Source organism: Chinchilla lanigera, unplaced genomic scaffold (assembly GCF_000276665.1).
Source record: "Chinchilla lanigera isolate Chin_1 unplaced genomic scaffold, ChiLan1.0 scaffold00027, whole genome shotgun sequence".
Classification (NCBI taxonomy): domain Eukaryota; kingdom Metazoa; phylum Chordata; class Mammalia; order Rodentia; family Chinchillidae; genus Chinchilla; species Chinchilla lanigera.
This window is the reverse complement of record NW_004955428.1, coordinates 13,261,517-13,283,475: the sequence shown is the minus strand read 5'-3', so window position 1 is coordinate 13,283,475 and position 21,959 is coordinate 13,261,517. Positions and strand designations below refer to the sequence as shown.

At 40.6% G+C, this 21,959-nt stretch overlaps 1 protein-coding gene across 1 annotated transcript in view; it reads right to left on the bottom strand.

Moving 5' to 3' along the window:
- Positions 1-4,819: 4,819 nt before the first annotated feature.
- Positions 4,820-21,959, bottom strand: part of Pgrmc2 (progesterone receptor membrane component 2) — a gene marked incomplete in the record, with an annotated part of 17,742 nt that continues 602 nt past the window's right edge. Inside the window, 2 exon segments of the mRNA XM_013515321.1 lie at positions 4,820-6,991; positions 8,644-8,799. Of these exon segments, the coding sequence (XP_013370775.1) occupies positions 6,894-6,991; positions 8,644-8,799 (254 nt within the window).

The following is a 21,959-nucleotide window of genomic DNA, read 5'->3' as shown; positions in this document are numbered from 1 at the left end:
TATTTGAAGAAATGGAAGCAGTAGCGGAGAATGAAGGAGATTTACCCTGGTACCTCAGCTCAGGAATGCTGTTGTTTGTGAATAGCGTGGTTCACTCTGCATCAGGTGACAAACATGACCGTGGCCATCTTCACCCCACAGAACTGGGGAACGCATTACGTTTGTGAACTGAGTACCACTTGTGTTCGCTGCAAAGGGTTGGGTCATACTGTCGTGAAGGCTGAAGTCCAGCAACTGGCTGGGTAAAACCCAGCTAAGAGTGGCGCTGTGCGCATGTCCAGCTCCGCATCCCTAAGGTGACCAGCAGGTTGAGAGTCTTGTGGCAGAATTGCTTCTTTCCCAGTGAACTTGTCTTGGTACTAAGGTCTCCAGCTGTTGATGGGTCCACCCGTGGTAGGAGGGTGATTTCTAAATGCTAATCACATCTACAACAACTAGGGTAGTGTTTGATCAAACATCTGGGCACTGTGGACTGGTCTAGTTGCCATATAAAAATAACCATAATGAGATTCCAAACGGAATTAAATTCTGGCCGCCCCAGAATCCATTAAAGATATGTGAGCCTAGTCATGTAGGGTGACTTAACTTTTAACTTGCTTTACAAGAAAGAGTTCTATCAGTCATTTGTGGGAAACCTTTGAACAGGACATGTCAGTGTATTTAGCCATGCTAATCACTACGCCTTAACATAAGTGGGGTTGTGAAGCGATTCTGAATTATTTTGTGGTGGTTGAGAGGTCAACAAAATGCAAACGAATGTGGGAAACTCAACAGGAAGCACACGGGTGAACTCATGGCTGTCACCTGGCATTTTCAATTTTGCTTCTGGTTAAAAATAGTTGACAAATTTACAGAATAGTTTACTGTTCAGCAATAAAGACAGTCATGGTGGGTTCTCACAATCTACTATAATCCCTCAGTTCCGTTTCTGCTAACGCCAGGGTCACCATATTCAGATGGTTTCAAGATAACCCTCCTTAGGGAGCCCAGATTCCAAAGAAATCACAAACTGGCACATGAAAACATCGATAAATGTGGAAGCTGTCTCCTAGCATTATTGCTGAACTTTAGTAATGTGATCCCATGTTATCACACGTCAGATGTACTTTGTTAGCGCCAAATAGTGAATAGTTCTTATTTTATTTTATTTTTTGTCTTTTTGAGACAGGGTTTTACTATGCCGCTCAGGCTGGCCTTCAACTCACTTATGTAGCCCAGGCTGGCCTTGGACTTTTTTGTTTTGTTTTGTTTTTCCGGTACCGGGAATCGAACTCACGATCTCTCGCTTGCCAGGCAGATGCTGTGCTGCTGAGCTAAATAAATCCCCAGCCACCTGGCCTTGGACTTCAAGAGATCCGATCCTCCTGCCTCAGCCTCCCAAGTGCTGGGATTACAGGCGTGCGCCACCACACCCAGCTAGTGAACAATTTTTAGATTTAGAACTACCCACTTAATCAACAAAGGATTGATTGTTCGGATCCTTACTTTAAAAAAGAAAATTACATGCCACCTCCAAATACTTAGTACGTCGGTCCCTTTCTACACCTGAAGAAAGGGTGAGCGAAGTCGAGAAACTTGCGCAACAGAAAGCCGCTGACCTCTGCGGAATAAGCTCTTTCCCGAGGACGCAGCCTCTGAACCCGGCTGAAAGCGCCCGCCCATCCGCCCCTGCGTTTCTGACTTGGAAAGGTGACTTGTTCCGATAGAGTTGTTTTCCTTTCTCACACTTCTTACTCTTGCAGGGGCAAAGGTCTTTCCCCATGAGTGAGGCGTTCTTCCCCGGGAAAGCACAACAGGCCGGGTCGTTTTCATTATCCTTGGATGAAACTGGAGTCTGTCTCCGGGAAGATCAAATGTAAATGTTTCTTACCTTGTCTTTTTCCTACGGAGCACAGCGTCGGCCAGGCCTCGCAAGGAGTGCCTCTGTGACGCAGGGCAAGACTCCCGAGTCCCGCGTGAGATGCGTGAGGGGTGGATGTTTTCCCCACAAGAAAAACAGCTGGGACCCCCGCCCCAGCTGCACCTGCTGCGGCGCTGCCCCACTGCACAGGCGCTCAGGTGAGCGGTCACGACGGCCGCTGTGTTGGCGCACGCGGCCACGCTCCACGCTTCTAAGCATGCACAGTTCTACCCCAGGGTCCACACACTGCAAGGGCACTGGGAGCACCTAGTCTCGCGGTTTCGACCTGCTTTTGACAGCACAGAAACTCCTCAGATGCACTGCAAGCCCAGTAAGCAGAACTCGCAAGGGCTGGTGTGCGGCGGCTGCTGAGTTCACCCTCTCAGTTCACACATTCGTTTAGCAAAACGGGCCGGGCACATAGGAGGGGTTGGGGAAACTCGGCCTCATCGAGTATAATTCTGGGCCCTGGCTTTGCAGCAGCCGCAATCACACCGCAATAGTAATTCCAGGTTCCACGGAGGGAGGGAGCGGGCTCTCGTGCAGCCTCAGGCGCTGACCCTGACTTTGTCCCCAGGACTGGGCGAGTCAGCCGGCGGCAGGGAAGAGGAGCAGCGGGCCTGCGAGCGGTGCAGCCGGGCTGTGCTCTGGAAGCCCTCGCAGAGCAGGGTGGACGGAGTCCGCGGGAGCAGTTAACGAAGTGGGGGCGGAAGGGGCAGGGCGGAGGCCTGAGCAGGGTCTGGATTCTTTAGAAAGGCGCCGCCAAAGGCCTTCAAAGCAGGGGAGCAGCCGCACCAGAGGCCGTGAATGCGCAGTGAGGGCGGGAGGGAGACAGGCAGACGGCAGCACCGGACAGAGGACTGACAGGAGCCTTCTGGAGGGAAAAGCTCGCATTCACTAGGAGGTTCCAGGGCAGGGGCAGTCCAGTGAGTCTGGGGGGTATCTTGAGCTTGAAGCCTTGGATAGAATATACTCTAATTCCGCGGCCGAGGCGCCGGGCATAGAGCTCAGTGGCACAGCGCCCATGCGGCAAGTGCAAGGTCCTGAATTCAACTTCCCGTACAAAAAAACAAAACAAACAACAAAGAGAAAAATTCTAATTCCACACACAGAAAGAATTGGAGAGGTGTTTTGGAAAAGGTTGACTGCTTAACTAAACTTTGGTCACCTCTTATACATCTTTTTTATGATGAGCCTATATTGTTTTTATAACCAACCAAAGCATATGTGGATCTATCTTTAAATTTGTTCTTCCTTGGGTTTTTTTTTTTTTTAAACAAATTTAAGCCATGCGACATACAGCCTGTATTTTCTCTAAAAATTTTACTTAGAAGCAGTATTACACAGCCTTTAAAATCATACTTTCTACCGCATTTAAAAGCACATGCCAGTATTATGGGGCTCTTTACACCAAGCTGCATGAGGGTTAGTTGGGTCTTGTGTGGCTGTAACAGAGAAATCTCTTGAGAATAAACCAGTGCTCACAGGGTATCTAGCACTTTTTTCTTGGTGTTTGGGATTGAACCCAGAGCCTTCCCACTGAGCTCCTCTCAGCCCTCTATTATTTTTTGAGACAGGGTCAGTTGCGCCAAGTCACTTACGTTGGCAGGCCTGGCTCGAACTTTCAATCCTCCTGCCTCAGCCCCGTGCCCAGCTCGGCTCTCTTGACTGGAGTAATCACAGGCAACCTAAACGACTCCCCAGGGCAAGTGACAGCAGAACAAAAGCAAAGCTGAGAGCTAGAGCAGGGTTTCCTCCAAGTGACTCACAGGAGTGTGATGTGATAGTCACGTCTGACACTGCCTAGGAATTATGCTTTTAGCCTAAAAATAGGAAAGTTGGCCGGTCTTTGAATGTTTTTGCCACGGCCAAATAGGTCACAGTGAGATAAATATCACTTACCAAATGATAGCTGACCTTCATGGAATATACATTCTCAGAAGCCATCTTTAGGCATTTGCTTTCATTAACGGGAGATATGAGAACTATTAATTCATTATCACTGCAATAGTCTTGACTTTCATTTTCAACATGCTGTAAGGAACTTTCAATTTTATTATAGTATTGCCAATTCATTTCTATCTGTGACAGCTCTGTGAGGTTCTGGTGTCACATCCATGGCACACTCCTAGCAACTAGCTGTGTTGCCCTCCGCCGTCAGTAGAGGTTAAGGTGGGCTCCTTGATGAGTGATTCAGTATTGAGTCTTCCAGAGAACACAAGTCCTCCAGTGCTAATTCAACATATTAAATTTAGGTTTCTTGGATGTGGGTGGAGGTGGGTGTACTGTCAGACTGCAGATAGCAGAAAGGCAGGTGGAAATACCATCAGGACAACATGAAAAGATACAGCACCATGGTCATGGTTTTAAAAACCTCATCTATGTCTGAATGGATCCATGCTAATACAGAGAAATTGACTACTATATATAATAGAGCTTTTATTTGGGGACACAAGCCAGTGTGCAGATGCTGGCAAAGGAGAAAAATATCTATTACAATTTGCTATTTTTTAAAGTCATGTATTAGATTTCACTTGAAATCTTAAATCAGATTGCTGAGGGAGTTTAGGAAATAAGACAAAACCAAGTGTAGGGGATCAGCACTTATCTATGAGCAAGTTCCACTTCACTGCTAGCAAACATGAAGTAACTTGCGAAGTTCAGTACGCCCAGCCCTAGGAATCCTCTCAGGTACCTCTCACATACATTCTGCCTCCACAGGCGGTAGGCTTGAACAGGAGAGGCCAAGAACCTATGCGATGAGCACAAGTCACGTGATCAGAAATAATGAGGGAAATTCGAAAACTATTGGCTAAGGGCGAACACAACACGAACAATACACCAAGGCCACAGGTCCCTCATGAACGGACAGCTGGCCAAGCCACCCGGGAATGGGAAACATTCACTGGAATTAAGGGCTTATCTACAGAACACAGTTTATTTGAATCCAACACAGAAAATGATTCACTTAACAGACCACACCATTTTTACCATACGAATGCTTAGGGCTTCTCTATTCACAAGTGCAGGTTTATTATTGAACTGTAGGCTCAAATAATTCATATATATATATATACATACATATATGTTTATTACAGAGGACATGTACTTTAACAAATTTTTTAAGAAAATACACAAAAACACAAAGCATTTCCCAACTCTTTTAAGTCCTCATAACCACTCTTTGGCCGAGATTTGACCAAGGATGTTTCCACAAAACATTACAGAATGTAGTATTTTACACATTCACTTGTTCTTGCAGTTTGAAGTTCCCCTTTTGATGGCTTTTGCAAATATTATACCTTTTAAACAGAAGTCTTTTTTTTAACTGGTGACTTAAATAAAATTGATTTTTTGGTGTGACTTGTCCTCAATCAAGAACTTACATGGTCATGACAAAATCATACGATTAACGTATGTAGGACTTTTAGTTAAGGACCTTTTCAGCCACATAAGGGAAGAATTTGGTATTTATCAGTACAATATCCTTTACTGTTTCGCATTTCATAGCTATTGCCTGGAGTGCTATTACTTCTAAGATAATCAGTTGGCATCAAAATATAAAGTAAGAATATGTACACTTTTATATATCAATACCTGAATAATCTCAGATCGCGTAAGAATGTCCCACAGAAGTGGAATTTCTTCCTAAAGTTACACTGAGTGTGGTACAATGTGTACAACTTTGTTAACAGTGCCCGCTTTTCATTTCCGAGTTCTCACCTTGAATCAAATGGACAATCTTATTACCATATCTTAATGCACTGGCTTACAGTTTTGCATATAAAATCCAACTCAAGCTTATTTTGGTTTATTATACATGCTTTATTAAAACAGTACTTATATTTACAGTATCTGCAGAAAGAGTCCCTTCCAAGGCACTCACACACATCCAGACACACCCACACAGACATCCACACCTCGGCCCCACACACCCACACCGCTGAGATGTGAGCGTCAGACTCCTAAAATTAGGCAGCTTCTGTAAGGGGATAAGAACTGTTGATCTGATTTCCAATTTTTTTTAAAAGAGAAAGCATGGGGGAATGCATTTGGCATCACAATGCTCATTAAATTTGTATATATCAACATACATGGCAGTTAACACTGAATATTCCTCTTACATTCTATATACACAGAACAACATCAAGGTTTTGTGGGTCAACAGAATATTCCAACTTCAGTCTCAATGCTGTTTGTAGTGACTTCTAAATTCATATAGGGGCTTCCCTAAAAATAATTCAAGTCTATGGAAGTGAAATAAGGCACAATTAATATTGATTTCATCTAGGGGAAGAAAGGGAGGGGATAAAACTGGCTTGAAATGATCTTGGGAGAATTTCCTTGACTTCAATCCACTTGAAATCCCTTCTTTTTTTTCCTTTTCCCTGACAAAGCCCAAAAAGAAAAGTTTGGGAATTCACATTTTAATGTTTCAGTAGCCTAAACTACTCAAATGTGCATCTCCCACCTCCTCTCCCAGGCCCCCTCCCTCGTCAATGCCACAATAAAAACACAGCATGTAAAATAGGGAGTCCCTTGGTATTTTTTGAGATTTGTACACTTGAGTTGCAAATACCCATCTGGTTGTCTTTGATATATTCTGGAGAAAGAGAGGGAGGGAGAAAAAAGAGCGAGAGAGAATAAGGTCAGAGGGGATGAGGATGAAGGGGGAGGGGGGGTAAAGGAGAAGGGGATGAGGAAGAAAAGCTAAAAGTAACCTCCTGACTTTCTTGCTGTTTAAGAAACGCCTGTCTGTTCCTCTTCAGGACGATGGAGCCCCACCAGACATTACACACAACTGCAACGGATGAGCTTGGCAGCATACATAATGTCTAGATTCAAATCTTCAGAGCGAGACTCATTTATCTTGTATACAATCTGTCGAATATTTTTCGCAGCAGGTGAATCAGAACAAAAGACACTGGACATTCTGTGAAAGGGAGTAAGAATTGCAGTTCTGAAGGCCCCTGACTTTGGTTGTTTACAAAGTTCAATCCTGTTTATTGTGATCCTTGGTATCTTCTTCATCTGTATATTCTGAAGGTTCTTCCCCGGGTTTTAGGAGTCTGCCTACATAATCATATTTCTCTGAAAGATACAGTAAAAGGAAATGAAAAATCAAAAGAAAATCAGTCCAAGCTGTTTTCCTATTCCATTATAGAGGGAAGGCAGGCACTTTGTGCTTTTAGAAGCATGGAGAATAAGCTAACTTTCCTAATGCTTCCCCATGGCTGATCTTTTTACATGCAAAGTTTGAGCAAGAGAGAACAGTATTAGGGAACTTACAAGGCCTGGGAATTATTCTGCGCAGGACAGTGTTCCACATCAGTGGCTCTTAATCAGACACTGCACAGAATCACTTGGAGATCTTTTTAAAAAATATACATGGATGGAATCCACCTTACAGCTGTCCGGCCCAGGGTTAGATTAGGCCTGGAGATGTGTGAAGGCGGTCTGAAGTGCACTGTCAATCTCAGAACAGTTCTTTAATTCCCAATAGCCCGGGCTAGTAGAATTGAAGAAAGAGCTGGCAATGTTGGGAATTTCTAACAGTTTCTTTTTTTTATAAGTATATTTCAGATATATTGATAACACTCATCATAGGGAATTTGCATGATAATAGTTTCAAAAATACATTAGATTTTGCATCGAAGTGGGATGAAAAAAGCTAGGGCTAACACTTCGGAGAACAGGCCATGAAGAAAGGAAGAGTGACTTTTGGAGCTGAAGATGGACGTGGAGGAGTGTGGGAGGCAGAGAATCGCAGGTGCAGCAGATCCAACTGAGACACCTCCAGAAAGTAAACTAAATGTAGAGATGAAAAGACATGTGCTGGCGGTCGCCTTGTGACAGAGGCCTGCATGTGCTTTCTAGCACTTCGTTTTTCCCTTTTCAAACTCTCTTTTGCCTTTTTTGTGAGTGGGTGTCTAGAGTTTTGTATGTAGGTACACGTAGTTTGTTTCTTGGTCAGGAACTGAAACCTATTACAAGTGAATTAGACTTAGGTGAAGTGAATCAGCTGTCAAGAGGACGAGATAAAAAGACTACTTCATGTAACAGAACCAGAACAAATGCCAAGAAGCCAAAAAGCTGTTCCAAGGGATTCAGGGGTCACATGAATAGGTCACAATGTCATACCGGTAGTAAAAACTAGTGTCATGAATATATAATCAGGGGAAGAATATTGCTTACTGTTGGAGAGTAAAACCAATAAAGTCATTTTGGAATAAATTTAATTACAGTATTAACATCACTAACTTTTTTTCTGGTGGTACAGGGACCAAACCCAGGGTCTTGTTATACAAACGTGATCTACACAGCCCCCACCATTCATTCTGAATATAAGTCCGTAATTTAAAAAAACAAAAAAGACCAAAAGTGTCATAACTTCTTAGACTTATAGCTCATATCAAGTTCTACATATTTTTCAAATTATCACATAAAATCATATTAATATTTAGTGAGGTTTGAAATACCATCTAGCCAGGCATAGTGGCGCATGCCTATAATCCCAGCACTCGGAAGGCTAAGGCAGGAGGATCGCTGCAAGTGAGTGGGCTACAAAGTGAGTATGGCCAGCCTGAACTACATAGTGAAACCCTATCTCAAAAAGACAAAAAGAAAAAAAAAATCTAACCATGATGGCAATAAAATCACATGTCATCCTTAAGCTCCTTAAGCATGTGAAACAGTATACACTTTCTCTGAACATATATTTTCTCAAGAACTTAACAAAGTACCTTTAAACTGCATTTCCCATTCTCGAACACTCTCCATCTGTACTGCGTTCAAATCTGAGAGGTCATCGTATTCGTCTCTAAGTGCATCCTTATCTAGGCAAAATGTTGCTAGTCCTCTGGAAGCATCTCTTCCAGCAAATATTCCATATGGCCCCGCTGTAAAAATGAAAAGAAATTATTTAGATTGCCTACAATATTTCAGAACATCCAAATTTAAAAATCGTCACCATAAATGCTATTTGGTACAAAGCCTTAATTTCAAAATGTGCACAGGTATTAGATCAGAAAATGATAAAATTGTTAGAAATCTTTGACCAAAGTAAAGCTAATTTTTACTAGAATCTTTAAATTTCAACTACTTCAGATACCCCAGAACCTGTATCCAAAGTAAAGACTGTGAGGTAGGTGGGGCAAAGAGGAAACTCAAGTTTGGCTTAGGAGCCAGTCTGCGTAAAAAGAAACGATGCTTTCCTAAGTGTTGTTAAGGAATGGTGGCATCTGAAACTAACCCACTATCCACCAAACACACTACGTGAAGACTCCGGGGAGCGGTGGGTCTGCATTCTTTGTCTCCTGTCCTCTGTAGGTTGTAACTGTGACAGCAGAGACCATATCATATTTGCAGCTACAGTGACTAAGTTCAACGCCCAACATGTATACACGTGTTCAGCAAATCTTTCCTAAATGCTGGTCAAAAATGTGACCTGTTTTAAAAATAAATACTATCAGAACAGTAACACACGTCATGAAGGAAAATGCAACAGTCATGACCATTGGGAAACAAAAGTGAGCTGTAAGAATACTCCTGGATTAATACATTAAACAATGACTTGCATTTTATCCTGAAAACTAGGTACCACCCTCTCTGGGGAGGGACAGCAGGACTGATGTGTTGGCGGAAGTGAAACATTCCTCAAGTCTGTCCTTGAGAGCTGCCGTCTCATTCATCTGTATCCTCACTGCCTAGCACAGTGCCTCAACCTGAAGAAGGAGCACAACAGACTGCTTCCAAATAAATTACCCGAAGTTCCAAAAAAAGGAGAAACAAGATTCTGATCCTCAAACAGATTTACTTGTAACAGCAAACCACCCAAATATGATTAAAAGATACTTCAGCTGTTTACAATAGATGGTTATAGCAACTGAAACAACACATTTTTCTATGTCAAGAATTTTGGTTAGCCAGGCGTGGTGCCACACACCTGCAATCCCAGCACTCAGGAGGCTGTGGCAGGAGGATCACTGCGAGTTGGAGACCAGCCTGGGCTACAAAGTGAGCTCAAGGTCAGCCTAACTGCCTAGCAAGACCTGTCTCAAAAAGATAACAACAACAAAAATTTTGGTTAAATGCAATCCATTAATTTAATGGAGTACTATCAGAATGAGGTAACTCTGTATGCGCTGACATTAAAAGTACAGTATTAACTGAAAAAAAGCAACCAGAAAAATATATACTACTGCTTACTCTGTTTTTTTTTTGGTTTTTCTCCAGTACCGGGAACCGAACTCACGACCTTGCGCTTGCCAGGCAGGCACTTTTGCCGCTGAGCTAAATCCCCAGCCCTAGTACTGCTTACTCTGAATTGCAAAAACATGCATGCTTATTTTATATGCTTATTTATTTAATAAATAAGATTTCCAAAATAAGTGATTTACAAAAGAAAATTTCTTTTGAGTCTGTAAGATAGCCATAACGACAAAGGTCATCTAGAGAAAACAGACTTAAAACCGTCCCTGGATTTGTTGTCATGAATGGGAGAGTGGTCAATTAGAAAGAGTAGAAAAAAGTATTTTCTAATAAGAGGTAAGCAAGTAGGAAAACTGATGAAAAAAATCTATGAACACTACACAGAGTCTCTTAAAGCTGACTGGACCAATGTCTATAAAGTTAAAAACAGTAAGAAGTGAAAAACACAAAAGGCAAAAAATTGATCATGGGCATAACAACTTACAAGTGGAAATTTTTTTGTCGTTGTTTTCTTGTCTTTTTGAGACAGGGTCTCACTATGCAGTCCAGGCTGGCCTTGAGCTCACTTTGTAGCCCAGGCTGGTCTCAAACTCTCAACCAGCCTCTGGAGTGCTGGGATTATAGGTGTGCACCACCACGCTCGGCCTTCAAATGGAAGTGCCTCCCCTCTTTTTTAGGTAGGGTTTTGCTATGTAGTCCAGGTTGACTGTAAACTCAAGATCCTCCTAAATCAGCTTCCAAGTGCTGGGGTTATAGGCATATGTCACCATACCTGGAATTGGCTAGTTTTTGTGTTTTAAAGAATTTTCTCACAATCTCATTTTCCTCTCTTACTTAGAGATTCACAAAGTAGAAGAGACAGATTTTGCCTTCTTCCCCGCTTGGCAGACGAAAAAAATAGGAGTCAAGACATTCAGTAATTTACCTAAATAAATGTACTGACAGAACTGAAAGTACTATTTCTTTTCTCCTCCAGACACTGTACCTTAAGAAAACACAGAGGACCCACAAACCCAAAGATGGAGCGACAACCCTGGAAACTGGAGCATTTGCTAATTACCAAATTTCAGGGGAATGAAATTTTAGAATACTTGTTAAATTAAAATTAAAAAACATTAACAAAACCAGCTTCTCTCAGCATTCTGCTATATTACGCACTTCCGTGGCCTTCAAATGTTAATCTAAGTCAGGACTTTAGAGTATAAACCATAAAACACATTTAAGTGATACAAAGAGGATAAAAAAGATGATCATTGCAAAAACAGCAAACACCACCACCACAAAAACTAAATGAACAGAAAATAAAAACGGCAACCAGAAAATCCTCTATTTTGGAATATATTAATATATACAGCAATGCATTCTCTAGTACATTTCTCCGCCAGCTTCCCTAAGGAAAACTCAACCTGGAACGAGTATAAAGACAAAACTTCATGTTCTCTTTTTCTGGTTTTAGATAGCTGACTTAATAAAAGAAACTCCAGCCAACAATTAATAATCCAAGCCAAATTCTACACAAAATGTTTTGTTAACTCTTGAGCAGAAAAGAATGAATATTGTCCTGCTCTATAAAACTGCGTTAAGCTGCCTTTCTTGTATGTTTAGAGTTTTCCTCAGGAAGCAGTGAACTTCTGAGAAGGTCTTTGCAGTAAGTTTACTTTTTCCTCTAAGACCATTACTGTATTTAATAAAATTAAGAACCACAGTTAGAATTGGACAAGTTGCTCTGAGAAGGGGAGGATTTGCGTTTAATAAAAAGATATTCCCCTGAATTCATAATACACCCAGAAGCACATCAGAGAAATCAGCAATTCTTCCCCACTCCACTCCCCTCTTATACAAATTCCAATTGAAATATTTTGATAAATATACTTAGCTATCAATAAAACTAAAGTAACAAGTAGCTATCCAAGGAAAGCAAATCTGAAGCAGTATAATTTTCAGTACAGTATAGTTTTAATACAGTATAATTTACTAAGAAAGTAAAGGCTGTCCTATATAAGTTAAGTTGGTTAGACTATAGACTCCTTCAGACATTAATATAGAAGGTCCTCCTCCAACCTAACAATGGTCTGACCTAATCATTTTTTAACTTTATAAAATCATACTTCAAATGTGACCTTCTGCTGGACTAATGATAGGTCAGTGATTGTGGTCAGTGACAGCCAATCACAATTCCCATGCTCCCAGGCAGCCATGTGCTCACAAGGAGAAAAAACTCCCCCTCCGCAGTGTACAAGGGTCATCAAGATGTAAAGGGAAGGTCTGAATTAAAAATATTTATTACAGTAAAAGATACACTGACACAAATCCTCCTCAAACCCTCTCTGTCACTCCAAACACTGATCTCACCGTTTCTCCCACTTTCTGTGGCAGTTCTGGAAGTCTTCTTTTATGAGTGCCTTCAGGAGGTGTGATACACACACGTGCGGTGAATGCTGCTGCTGAGTGACATGCAAGGGAAAGCCAGGCTCACAAAAACGTAACAGCTATCCTCCCCCACCTTACTCATTAGAGCTGGCACCTGATCTTCCACAAAGTCAAGATGACCATGGAAGGTAAATATTTTCAATCCATTCAAGACATCAAGGCACTCATGACAGCAACTAAAAACATCAAGGAGGTTTTTGAGAGCTGCTTCAGAAAGCGTCAAGAATGTGGGAGATCTGTGTTCAGGGTAAGAGGAAGTGTTTTTTTTGGGGGGGCAGTTAATGGCAATGGGTCTACTACTGTAATAAAATTTAAAACTTTCAGCTTCCTTTTCAATCACACCTCCTACATGGTATCAGCAGTGATTTTTGGATAAAGTACTCAATAAATTACATGAGATATTCAACACTTTCACATAAAATAGGCCTTATATAAGATGACTGTCCAACCATAGGCTAATCTATGTTCTGAACAAATCTAAGGTATTCTGGACTACGCTGAGGTGTTCAGTAAATTGGACACATTAAATGCACTTTCCACTTGATGACGTTTTTTCAAGGAGTGACCCCAACATAAGTTGAGGAACATTTGCAATCTAACCATAATTAAGGGGATTAAATACTATTGCTTCATCAGACTAAAATATAATGCTGATTAAAAAAAAGACAGTTTCAAGAAAATTCCGGCTACAAAAACGCAGAGCAGTATTCACTGAGAGCAGATTCTCTTAAGTGTACACACACAGCAAATATTCCAGGAGATCATTTTAAAGATAAAATTTTTTTAAAAAGATAAAATTAAAAGAGAAATATACCAAAATGATGTTATTGTTAGAATTAAGATTTCATTAGAGCCAATTTAAATTTCAAAATTAGAAAAAAAGCCACGCGTGGTGGTACACACCTATAATCCCAGCACTCAGGAGGCTGAGGCAGGAGGATTGTTGAGTTCCAAGTTCAAGACCAGCCTAGGCTATAAAGTGAGCTCAAGGCCAGCCTGAACTACATAGCCAGACCCTGTCTCAAAAACACACACACAAAAACACCAAACCACCACCAAAATTAGAGAATCAATAAACATAGTTACTGTGTCCTAAAACTGCTTACTTTGTTGCAATCACAGAGAATGGGTGGACATAGTCTTGTAATGGCAAAACTATGCTCATTAGAAAGCAGTGTGGGTTTTTTTTTTTTGTCTTTTTGAGCTAGGGTCTCACTATGCAGTTCAGGCTGGTCTAGAACTCACTTTGTAGACCAGGCTGGCCTTGAACTCTTAACGATTCTCCTGCCTCAACCTCCTGAGTGCTGGGATTATAGGCGTGCACCACCACGCCTAGTGAAAGCAGTGTTTTTGTTTTTTTTTTTTTAGTAATTTAATAAACATAAAATGTCCAGAAGTAAATAAAATGTGTAATAATGGATAATTCTGTAATTACAGTACTATGATTACATAGAGAGGAGACATATTCCTTGAAAGAATAAAAAGCTTATGAAGAGGACAAATATTCTGCAATGAATACTTTAGTTATGTTCATGATTTAAAAACCACGGCTACTGAAGACAAACTTTTAATTCATTAAATCTTATGAACAGTCCAGCTTTCTCGTCTGTTTTGACAAGTGTTTTTTTTTTTGTGATAACACTTGGGGAGGTTGACAATTATTTCAAGTAATGATTACAATGGGCCCAGGAACAATTGAGAGAGTATGTAAAGTGATTACTGAGGTCAAATTAATAATATATGATGGACCAAGGAACAAATGAATATGTAAAATGATTAAGTTAAATTAATAAACACACTTAAAAAGTACTTTGGCCCAGCAAGCCCCCAGACTATCTGAGATAATATGGGAAAGCTGAAAGATACTTGCACTCGGGGGTGGGGGTGGGGTCTACCAACAAGTTCTGGACTTCCATATCTTCACATAGAAAACAGGGAAATTATTTCATGTGCCTTAAATACAGCCCAAACTACACAATCTCTTCAACACAGTAATTCTACAAGGGACTGAAAACTCAAACTTGTTTCCGCAGCCAAACCAGAAGGACTGAGCGCAGGGCCTCGGCCTCAGGCCTCATGGGCAAGATGGGGAAAAGAAAACAAGTTACAATTCTAGCCTAGCCAGGTCTGGAGGCGCATGCCTGTAATTCCAGCACTTGGGAGGCTGAGGCAGGAGGAATGCCTTGTCTGCCTGGGCTACATACATAGTGAGTTCAATGACACGCTGAACTACATAGTGAGACCCTGTCTCAAGAAAACAAGACAAAAAACAAAAACAAAAAAACTCTAGACCAATGCCATTTGTACTTTACCTAACCCATATAAAATGAGAATTCTTGGCCAGGCGTGGTGGCGAACGCCTGTAATCCCAGCACTTGGAAGGCTGAGGCAGGAGGATCGTTGGGAGTTTGAGACCAGCCTGGGCTACAAAGCGAGTTCAAGACCAACCTGAACTGTATAGTAAGACCCTGTCTCTAAATAAATAAATAAAATAAAATAAGAATTCTAAGGTGAAGGGGCTGGGGATTTAGCTCAGCGGCAAAAGCGCATGCCTGGCAAGTGCAAGGTCGTGAGTTCGGTTCCCAGTACCAGAGAAAAACCAAAAAGAATTCTAAGGTGAAAAAAATAGCAAAGACTCAAAACTGAAAACAAAAAGTACTAAAGAAATTAGATTTTAAAAATAACCTTTAGGTGAAAAAAGCCATTAAGTATGAAACATAAGCTGGACATAGTGGCACACGCCTGTAATCCCAGCACTTGGGAGGCTGTGGCAGTACGATTGTTGCGAGTTTGAGGCCAGCCTGGGCTACAATGTGAGTTCAAGACTGCAGAGTGAGACCCTGTCTCAAAAAGACCAAAAAAAAAAAAAAAAAAAAAAAAAGTATCAAACATAATTTAGCAGCCATAAAGGAAAAGAAAGATACCCAATCTCACTCAGGAAAAGAGAAATGTAAAATAAAATAATTTGGAGTTACCATTTTAACTTCTTATCCTGACAAAGGCCAAGAAGTTTATACATTTTTCTCAAGAGGGCAAATAGGCGTTTTCATGAAGGATACACTGGACCAAGCTCTCCAGAGGGAAATTCAGAAAGAAGTACCCAAATTAAAAATGCCTGTGTCACCTGCCTCAGTAATTTTAACTTCTTGGAATTTAGAAGTATAATTTTACTCACATGTGTAAGTTACACATACACGAATTCACAGCACCATGTAATAAGAAACTAGAAGCAACTTAAATATTAACAGTGGATTGTTAAGGAGATAGCTGTCTACAGATATGAAAGGTTCTCAAGATACTAACATACTGCCAAACATATGTCTAGCACCCTCCAATTAATGGACGCAATCGGGTTCATATCCACATGCTTGTACCGTCACAGAATAGCTTCTGAATAATACTTAGATCAGTCTCTTGCATCTGAGGGGTTGAACGTGCAGCTGTAGGAAGGAGACTGATTATTCACTGTATATCCTTTTCTATCATCTATCCTGAGCATGTACCTTATAAAACTCAGTTTTAAACTTACATGAAACTTTATTTTCAAACAGACCCCAACTACTGTACAAGAACACTTGTATACCTACGGCTCATGGAATATTGCAGTAAATAACCCAAGAACAAAAAGGTAGTAACCACTGAAGATAGTCACAGGAAAAGTGATAAACTACATGAAGAAACAAACCACCATGGAGGGCGCATACACAGGAAGTACTGGTATCCCAAGAATAAAAGAAGCAAGATTAAAGAACTATAGTAAATTTCCCTAAAATTATCAAAAAATTAAGAAGTGGAACATAAAAGGAAAGATTAAGAGATAGAATAAAATAGAATGAAAAACTATCCAGAAGGGCTGGGTATGGTATGCATGCCTGTAATCCTAGCACTGGGGAGGCTGAGGCAGGACGATCATGAGTTCGCCTACACAGTGAGTTCAAGACCAGCCTAGACTACACAGCAAGACGATGTCTCAAAAAAAAAACCAAAACAACAAAACCAAAACCATACAAAACAACAACAAAAAAACCCAGGGTAGCTATCCAGAGGAGCTGGGTGTGGTAGTGCATGACTGTACTCCCAGTTACTAAGGAGGCTGAGACAGGAAGACCTGAGAGAGTTCAAGGTCAGCTTGGAATATACAGTGAATTGAAGGCCAGCCTGAATTACATTGTGAGATCCTGACTCAAACAAACAATGAAATACTTAAATAATAATGCATTTAATACACCAATGTAGTGAACAGTATAGCTTAGAAATAAGAGTACACTGTAGAATATCAACTGTTTCTGTGACCACGTGGCTAACAGGAGTTATGGCTCACTGCCTCTCTGCCCAGCATTGATAAGAGTATTATACTGCACTTCACCAGCCCAGGAAGATAGCGAATGTCAAGATTTGAAGTAGTTTCTTCTGAGTGTGTATTGCTATCACACCATTGCAAGGTTAAAAAACTGTAAGTTGAACAATTGTAAATTTATAGTCAAGTCACAAAATAAAATGGTAGAAATAAACTTAAATATACCTGTAATCACAAAATAAACTAATTTAGCTATTAAAAGACAAAATGTTGATATGAGATTTAATGAAGCAACCCACCTATGTTAGTAAGAAAAAAGTAAGAACACTAATTGGGTCGGGCATGGTGGTGCATGCCTGTACTCCCAGCACTCAGGAGGCTGTGGTAGGAGGATCCTATGAGTTTGAGACCAGCATGGGCTACAAAGTGAGCTCAAGACCAGCCTGAGCTGCAAAGACCAAAAAAAAAAAAAGACCAGCCTGAACTGCATAGTGAGACCTTTCTCAAAAAGACAAAAACAGAACAAAACAAAGAACACAAATAGATTGACAATAAAGGGCTACAATAAAGTACTAAACTAATATTAAGCCTAAAATAAACTCTGAAAATCCATAAAGATGATGTTTCTAGTACAATCAATTCTAGATCTACTGTCAGATGGCTTCAATTTGTTCAGTATAGCTGTACACAAGCATAGTAATAATCTGGCTTGAGGATCTTCTCATACTTAATCTTTATTGTTGGTGACTTGAGGTTTTTGTTTAAATGTCAACATGGTGGCACATGCCCATTATCCCAGCACTGGGAAGGCTGAAGCAGGAGGATCCCCCAAGTTTGATTTCATAGTGAGTTCAAGGCCAGCATGAACTACATACTGACAGACCCTGTGTCAAAAGAAAAAACAACAAAATAAAATCCCTTGTTATCCTGTTATGTACCCTATTAACTTGCATAACAACATATTGAAATGCTTGTTTGTTTTCTTCAATACGTAAACCATTAACTCCATGAAGGTAGATATGTGTGTTTTAAAGGCACAAATTAACTCAATTTTCACTAAGCTTTTGCTGTAATACAATCTAGAGGATTACTTCTTGGTGTTTAAAAATGGAGCTGAAATACTATACATTTCAGATCTGGAGACAAGATAGAGGCTCTGAAAGATTACAAGAGTTACATGGTGATGTTTGCCACGGATACACAGAGGGATTGTTGAAAACACAAAATAATTTGAATGGTTAATTACACATGTAACTAAATCAACACCTTTCTCCCTGAGTAACATCTTCTGATCTCATACTCGTTTTACACTATGCTTTTGTAACTTGCTTTAGTAATTAACACAAACACATTAAAAACACAGGATGATGATGTACTCAGAAGGGCCAACCATGAGGTACTATAGAAAACAACCAGGAGAAATTTGAGCAAAATATCCACATTCTTCAGAAAACTCAATCCTTTCGTCTTGCTGATACAGATGTGTCTGCCCATTAGTCCAAAAAGTAGACCTAGCTGGCTTCAGAGCAAGAAGCCAGGCTGACAGCTGGGTGGTGCCAACTCAGGATACCCATGAGGTAGCCAAGCTTGGGTCCCGTCTTCATGCTGCCACCACTGCTTCAGCTGTAATTTGGCAAACTCAAGTGTTACATAAAAATTACCACACTGACGATAAGCTTTAAAAAGGAGGGAAAACACTCCAATGTACACAGGCTCTGGTCCCCAGGCCCCTAAATATTAGGCACCTCATGGGGCACGTCTTACGTGACTTCTTGCTTTTCAGTGGATCTTACAAGTTGGATAAAGCTTTCTTTGTTATACGCTGAAGAATACTCAGGAAGAAGAAAGAAGCATATTCTAAGTTTCAGGAATATAATATAATCTATTTAAAAGCCAAGAATATAACATTTGCTCTGAAGGAATAAAAACATTGTATTGGCACAGCAACAGCTAATCAAACTGCTTAAAATTATACTGTTAGAGGCTTCAAAATCCATTATGACTCTCCCAATGTGCAAAATGACCACGGGCAGGATTGGTCTGTAAGCCAGTAAGAGCTGGGTTTGGTTTCCAGTGTTGCTACTTCATAAATGCGACTGTGGGCAAAACCTCTCCAAGTTTCAATTTTCAGATATAAAATGGTAACATTACTTGTCTCATAGGGCTGTTTGGAAATTAAACGAGATAATAAGATCAAGAAATAGAGCTTCCTCCTCCTCCTCCTCCTCTGACCTCTAGAATCAATGCTGTTTAATGGAACTCTCTGGGAAGATGGAAATACACCACTCTATGAAGTGCACTGTCTAATGTGATAGCCATGTGGCTGAGCACCTGATACATGGCTTGCCTCACCAACAAATTTTTAATCACATTAATTTAATTAGCCATTTTTGGTATCATACTGGACAGCACAACACAAAGCCATGAAAGTATGTTTCTTTGAAACTTTAAATTCCTAGATGGGTCACAGGAGGGTCTAAAGAAAACAGCAGCAGATTCTTCACGAGTGTATCTCAGAATGTAGTTTACTAGACACTGTAGATAAGCTTTGTAGTCAAACATACCTAGACCATTTATCAGACTTAGCTGTGGTACCCAAGCCAATTTACCTAAACCTCAGGTTCCTCATTTATGGGGCAGGAATACTTAACACATTCATTGAGGAATTGTGAAGATAACAAATTACTTGATCTGATACAGTATGTGCTCAACTAACCTTGTTTCCTTTCTCCCCCCACCTTCATTGTTTGTTTCTTACACGACCACATTTTCTTCACATGCTGCTGGCCAAGTGCCTGATCTGTTACTAAATTTAATATTGACAAATCAGTTCAACAGATGGCATACACTACATCTGTCAGTATTAAACTTTAATTTCATTTTTAAGACTAACTTTAAACATGTACGATGAAAAGAAAATACGTTGGACATTCTGGAAATCTCCCCAATCTTTAATCCTAAAATTATTATTGCAAAATGGGAATAGATATTGGCTAGGAACAGGTACTAGGTTTTCTAGCTCTCTTCCTTCATTCTTTCATGTTACTAAGATTCTCAGGTAAGGATTAGTACTTCAGAATTATTCCATTACAAAATTATTTCATTTACTTGAGGATGAAAATGAAAATAAAAATCAGAACTTAATTTATATATTTTTTGTATCCAGAAATTTAGCTTTGGGGCTTTAGGAATTGCCACATTTGATGTTAAGGTAACATATCAACAAGCCCTTTACGGTGACCTGGCTATCTTTAAGTTTCCTTTCAATAACAGAAGATCCCAAATATCTCTACAAGGTGGTTTATCAGTATCTGGAAGGAAATAATTGAGAATCACTTTTAGGCTGTTGATGAGGCGGTGGGAACTGGTGGACCCTAACCTAAAGCGGTCAGCTTCATTATTATCCGAGGGTCCCCCTCAGTGCCCAGGCCTCACAACAGCAATCTATCGTATCTATTACTCTTAATTTACCACTGGAGGCTGTCACTCTTTGCTGCCTATTTTCAGATAGTTCACCAAAGCACAATGTACGAGCACTAATACAATTCTTTAATATTTTGCTTCACTGTCAGTTTAGACAGGGAGTTTGACCTTTTAGCCAAGCAAATTCTATATTAAAAATTTAAATCTGTATACAATTTCTGATCACTGGGCACCAACTTTAATACCAATGGGGAAAAAGCTTTAACTAGGTACAAAATGTTGTGTGCTTTATTTAGCCTGTTTAAATACTTTACTTTGGACTTACCCTCTTGTCCTACAGGCTCTTAAGCAAACAACAAAAAACCAGCATTAACCATTTCATCGGATATAAGAAACGAGACATTTGGTGTCTGTATTACACAACCAGGGAGAAATACCTTAAGTTATCTATACGTACGTACGCCCCCCATATATATATGCGCACAGAAATACAAACAATAAATGGATCAACTCCAAAAATCTCGTTTTACCTCTACTTCAATCAACAAACCAAAGTACTTCCAAAATATAAACCAACCACCATACACGGAAATCGTAAGTATATATTTCCAAGTGTTAATTAATCTCATGCACTACTAGATTAAACCATAAAGAAACCAGCTTGTTTCCAGGCTGCCAACTCCTTCACTTTAAGGCTTGGATGTACTTTTTCCAATAAAAGGTCAGTTTAGTTAACTAAACTTATTGTTTTTACTGCAGATATTTTAAAAAAAAGTTTAGTATTACCACAGCAGAGCCATAAATCACAACTGTGTTCAATTTTATGGGATACCAACAGGTTCTATCCGTCTGAAATTTATTTGCATAATCAAAAGTATGTTCCAACCACACTTGTAAAACAGCTGGTAACCCAACTATCCTAAATATACAGACGTTTGAAAGCAAAATTCTAAAAATCTTCAACTTGCAGAACTGGTGCACGGGTGTGTGTGTGTGTGTGTGTGTGTGTGTGTGTGAATTTATAGCTTTTTTAAATCTCTCCCCTCAGTTCTGCTAGGTCAACATATAATAAACAAATCACTACCTCCGAGTTGCCTTCCTACTAGGTAAAAAAATAAAGGAGAAAAAAAAAAAGGGAAAAGATAAGAAAAAACAAGGAAATCTGACAGGCACGAGTGCTGGGTACATAGTCCCACCCCCAACACTCTTGCCAGTCTTTAATAAGATCTGCATTCTGATCTGTTCTCATCCCACATACAGTGTTAATCTTGGAAAGCATCTCCGAACGAAAACTGGTTTAAAGAGTCCGAGGTGTCGCTTATACGCCAGGATTCCAGACTGGAGGGGTGGGACTTGGAACTTACGTGTCCCTGAACGTGGCCTTTGGGGAAGCAGTAGTGAGGGGGGAAAGGGAGATCAGTGGCAAAGTAGAGAAATGAATGCTGTGCACTACAAGGCCTGAAACTTTAGGTCTTCACGTATCTCTCTCCGGCCCCCGCTCAACCCAGCAATCAGAAAGCTCAGGAAAAGCTGAACGGCCAGCGTGACTGGCGACAACTCCGAGAGCTGAGGATTTCAGCTCAAGAAGATGGGGGGAACGGGACGGGCGGAGGCTTCACGCTGCGAGCCCGCTCTCCGGGCGTCGCAGGGACCCCAACCGCGCGGGGCGAAGCCGGGGACGCCCGCGGCGGGGGCGTG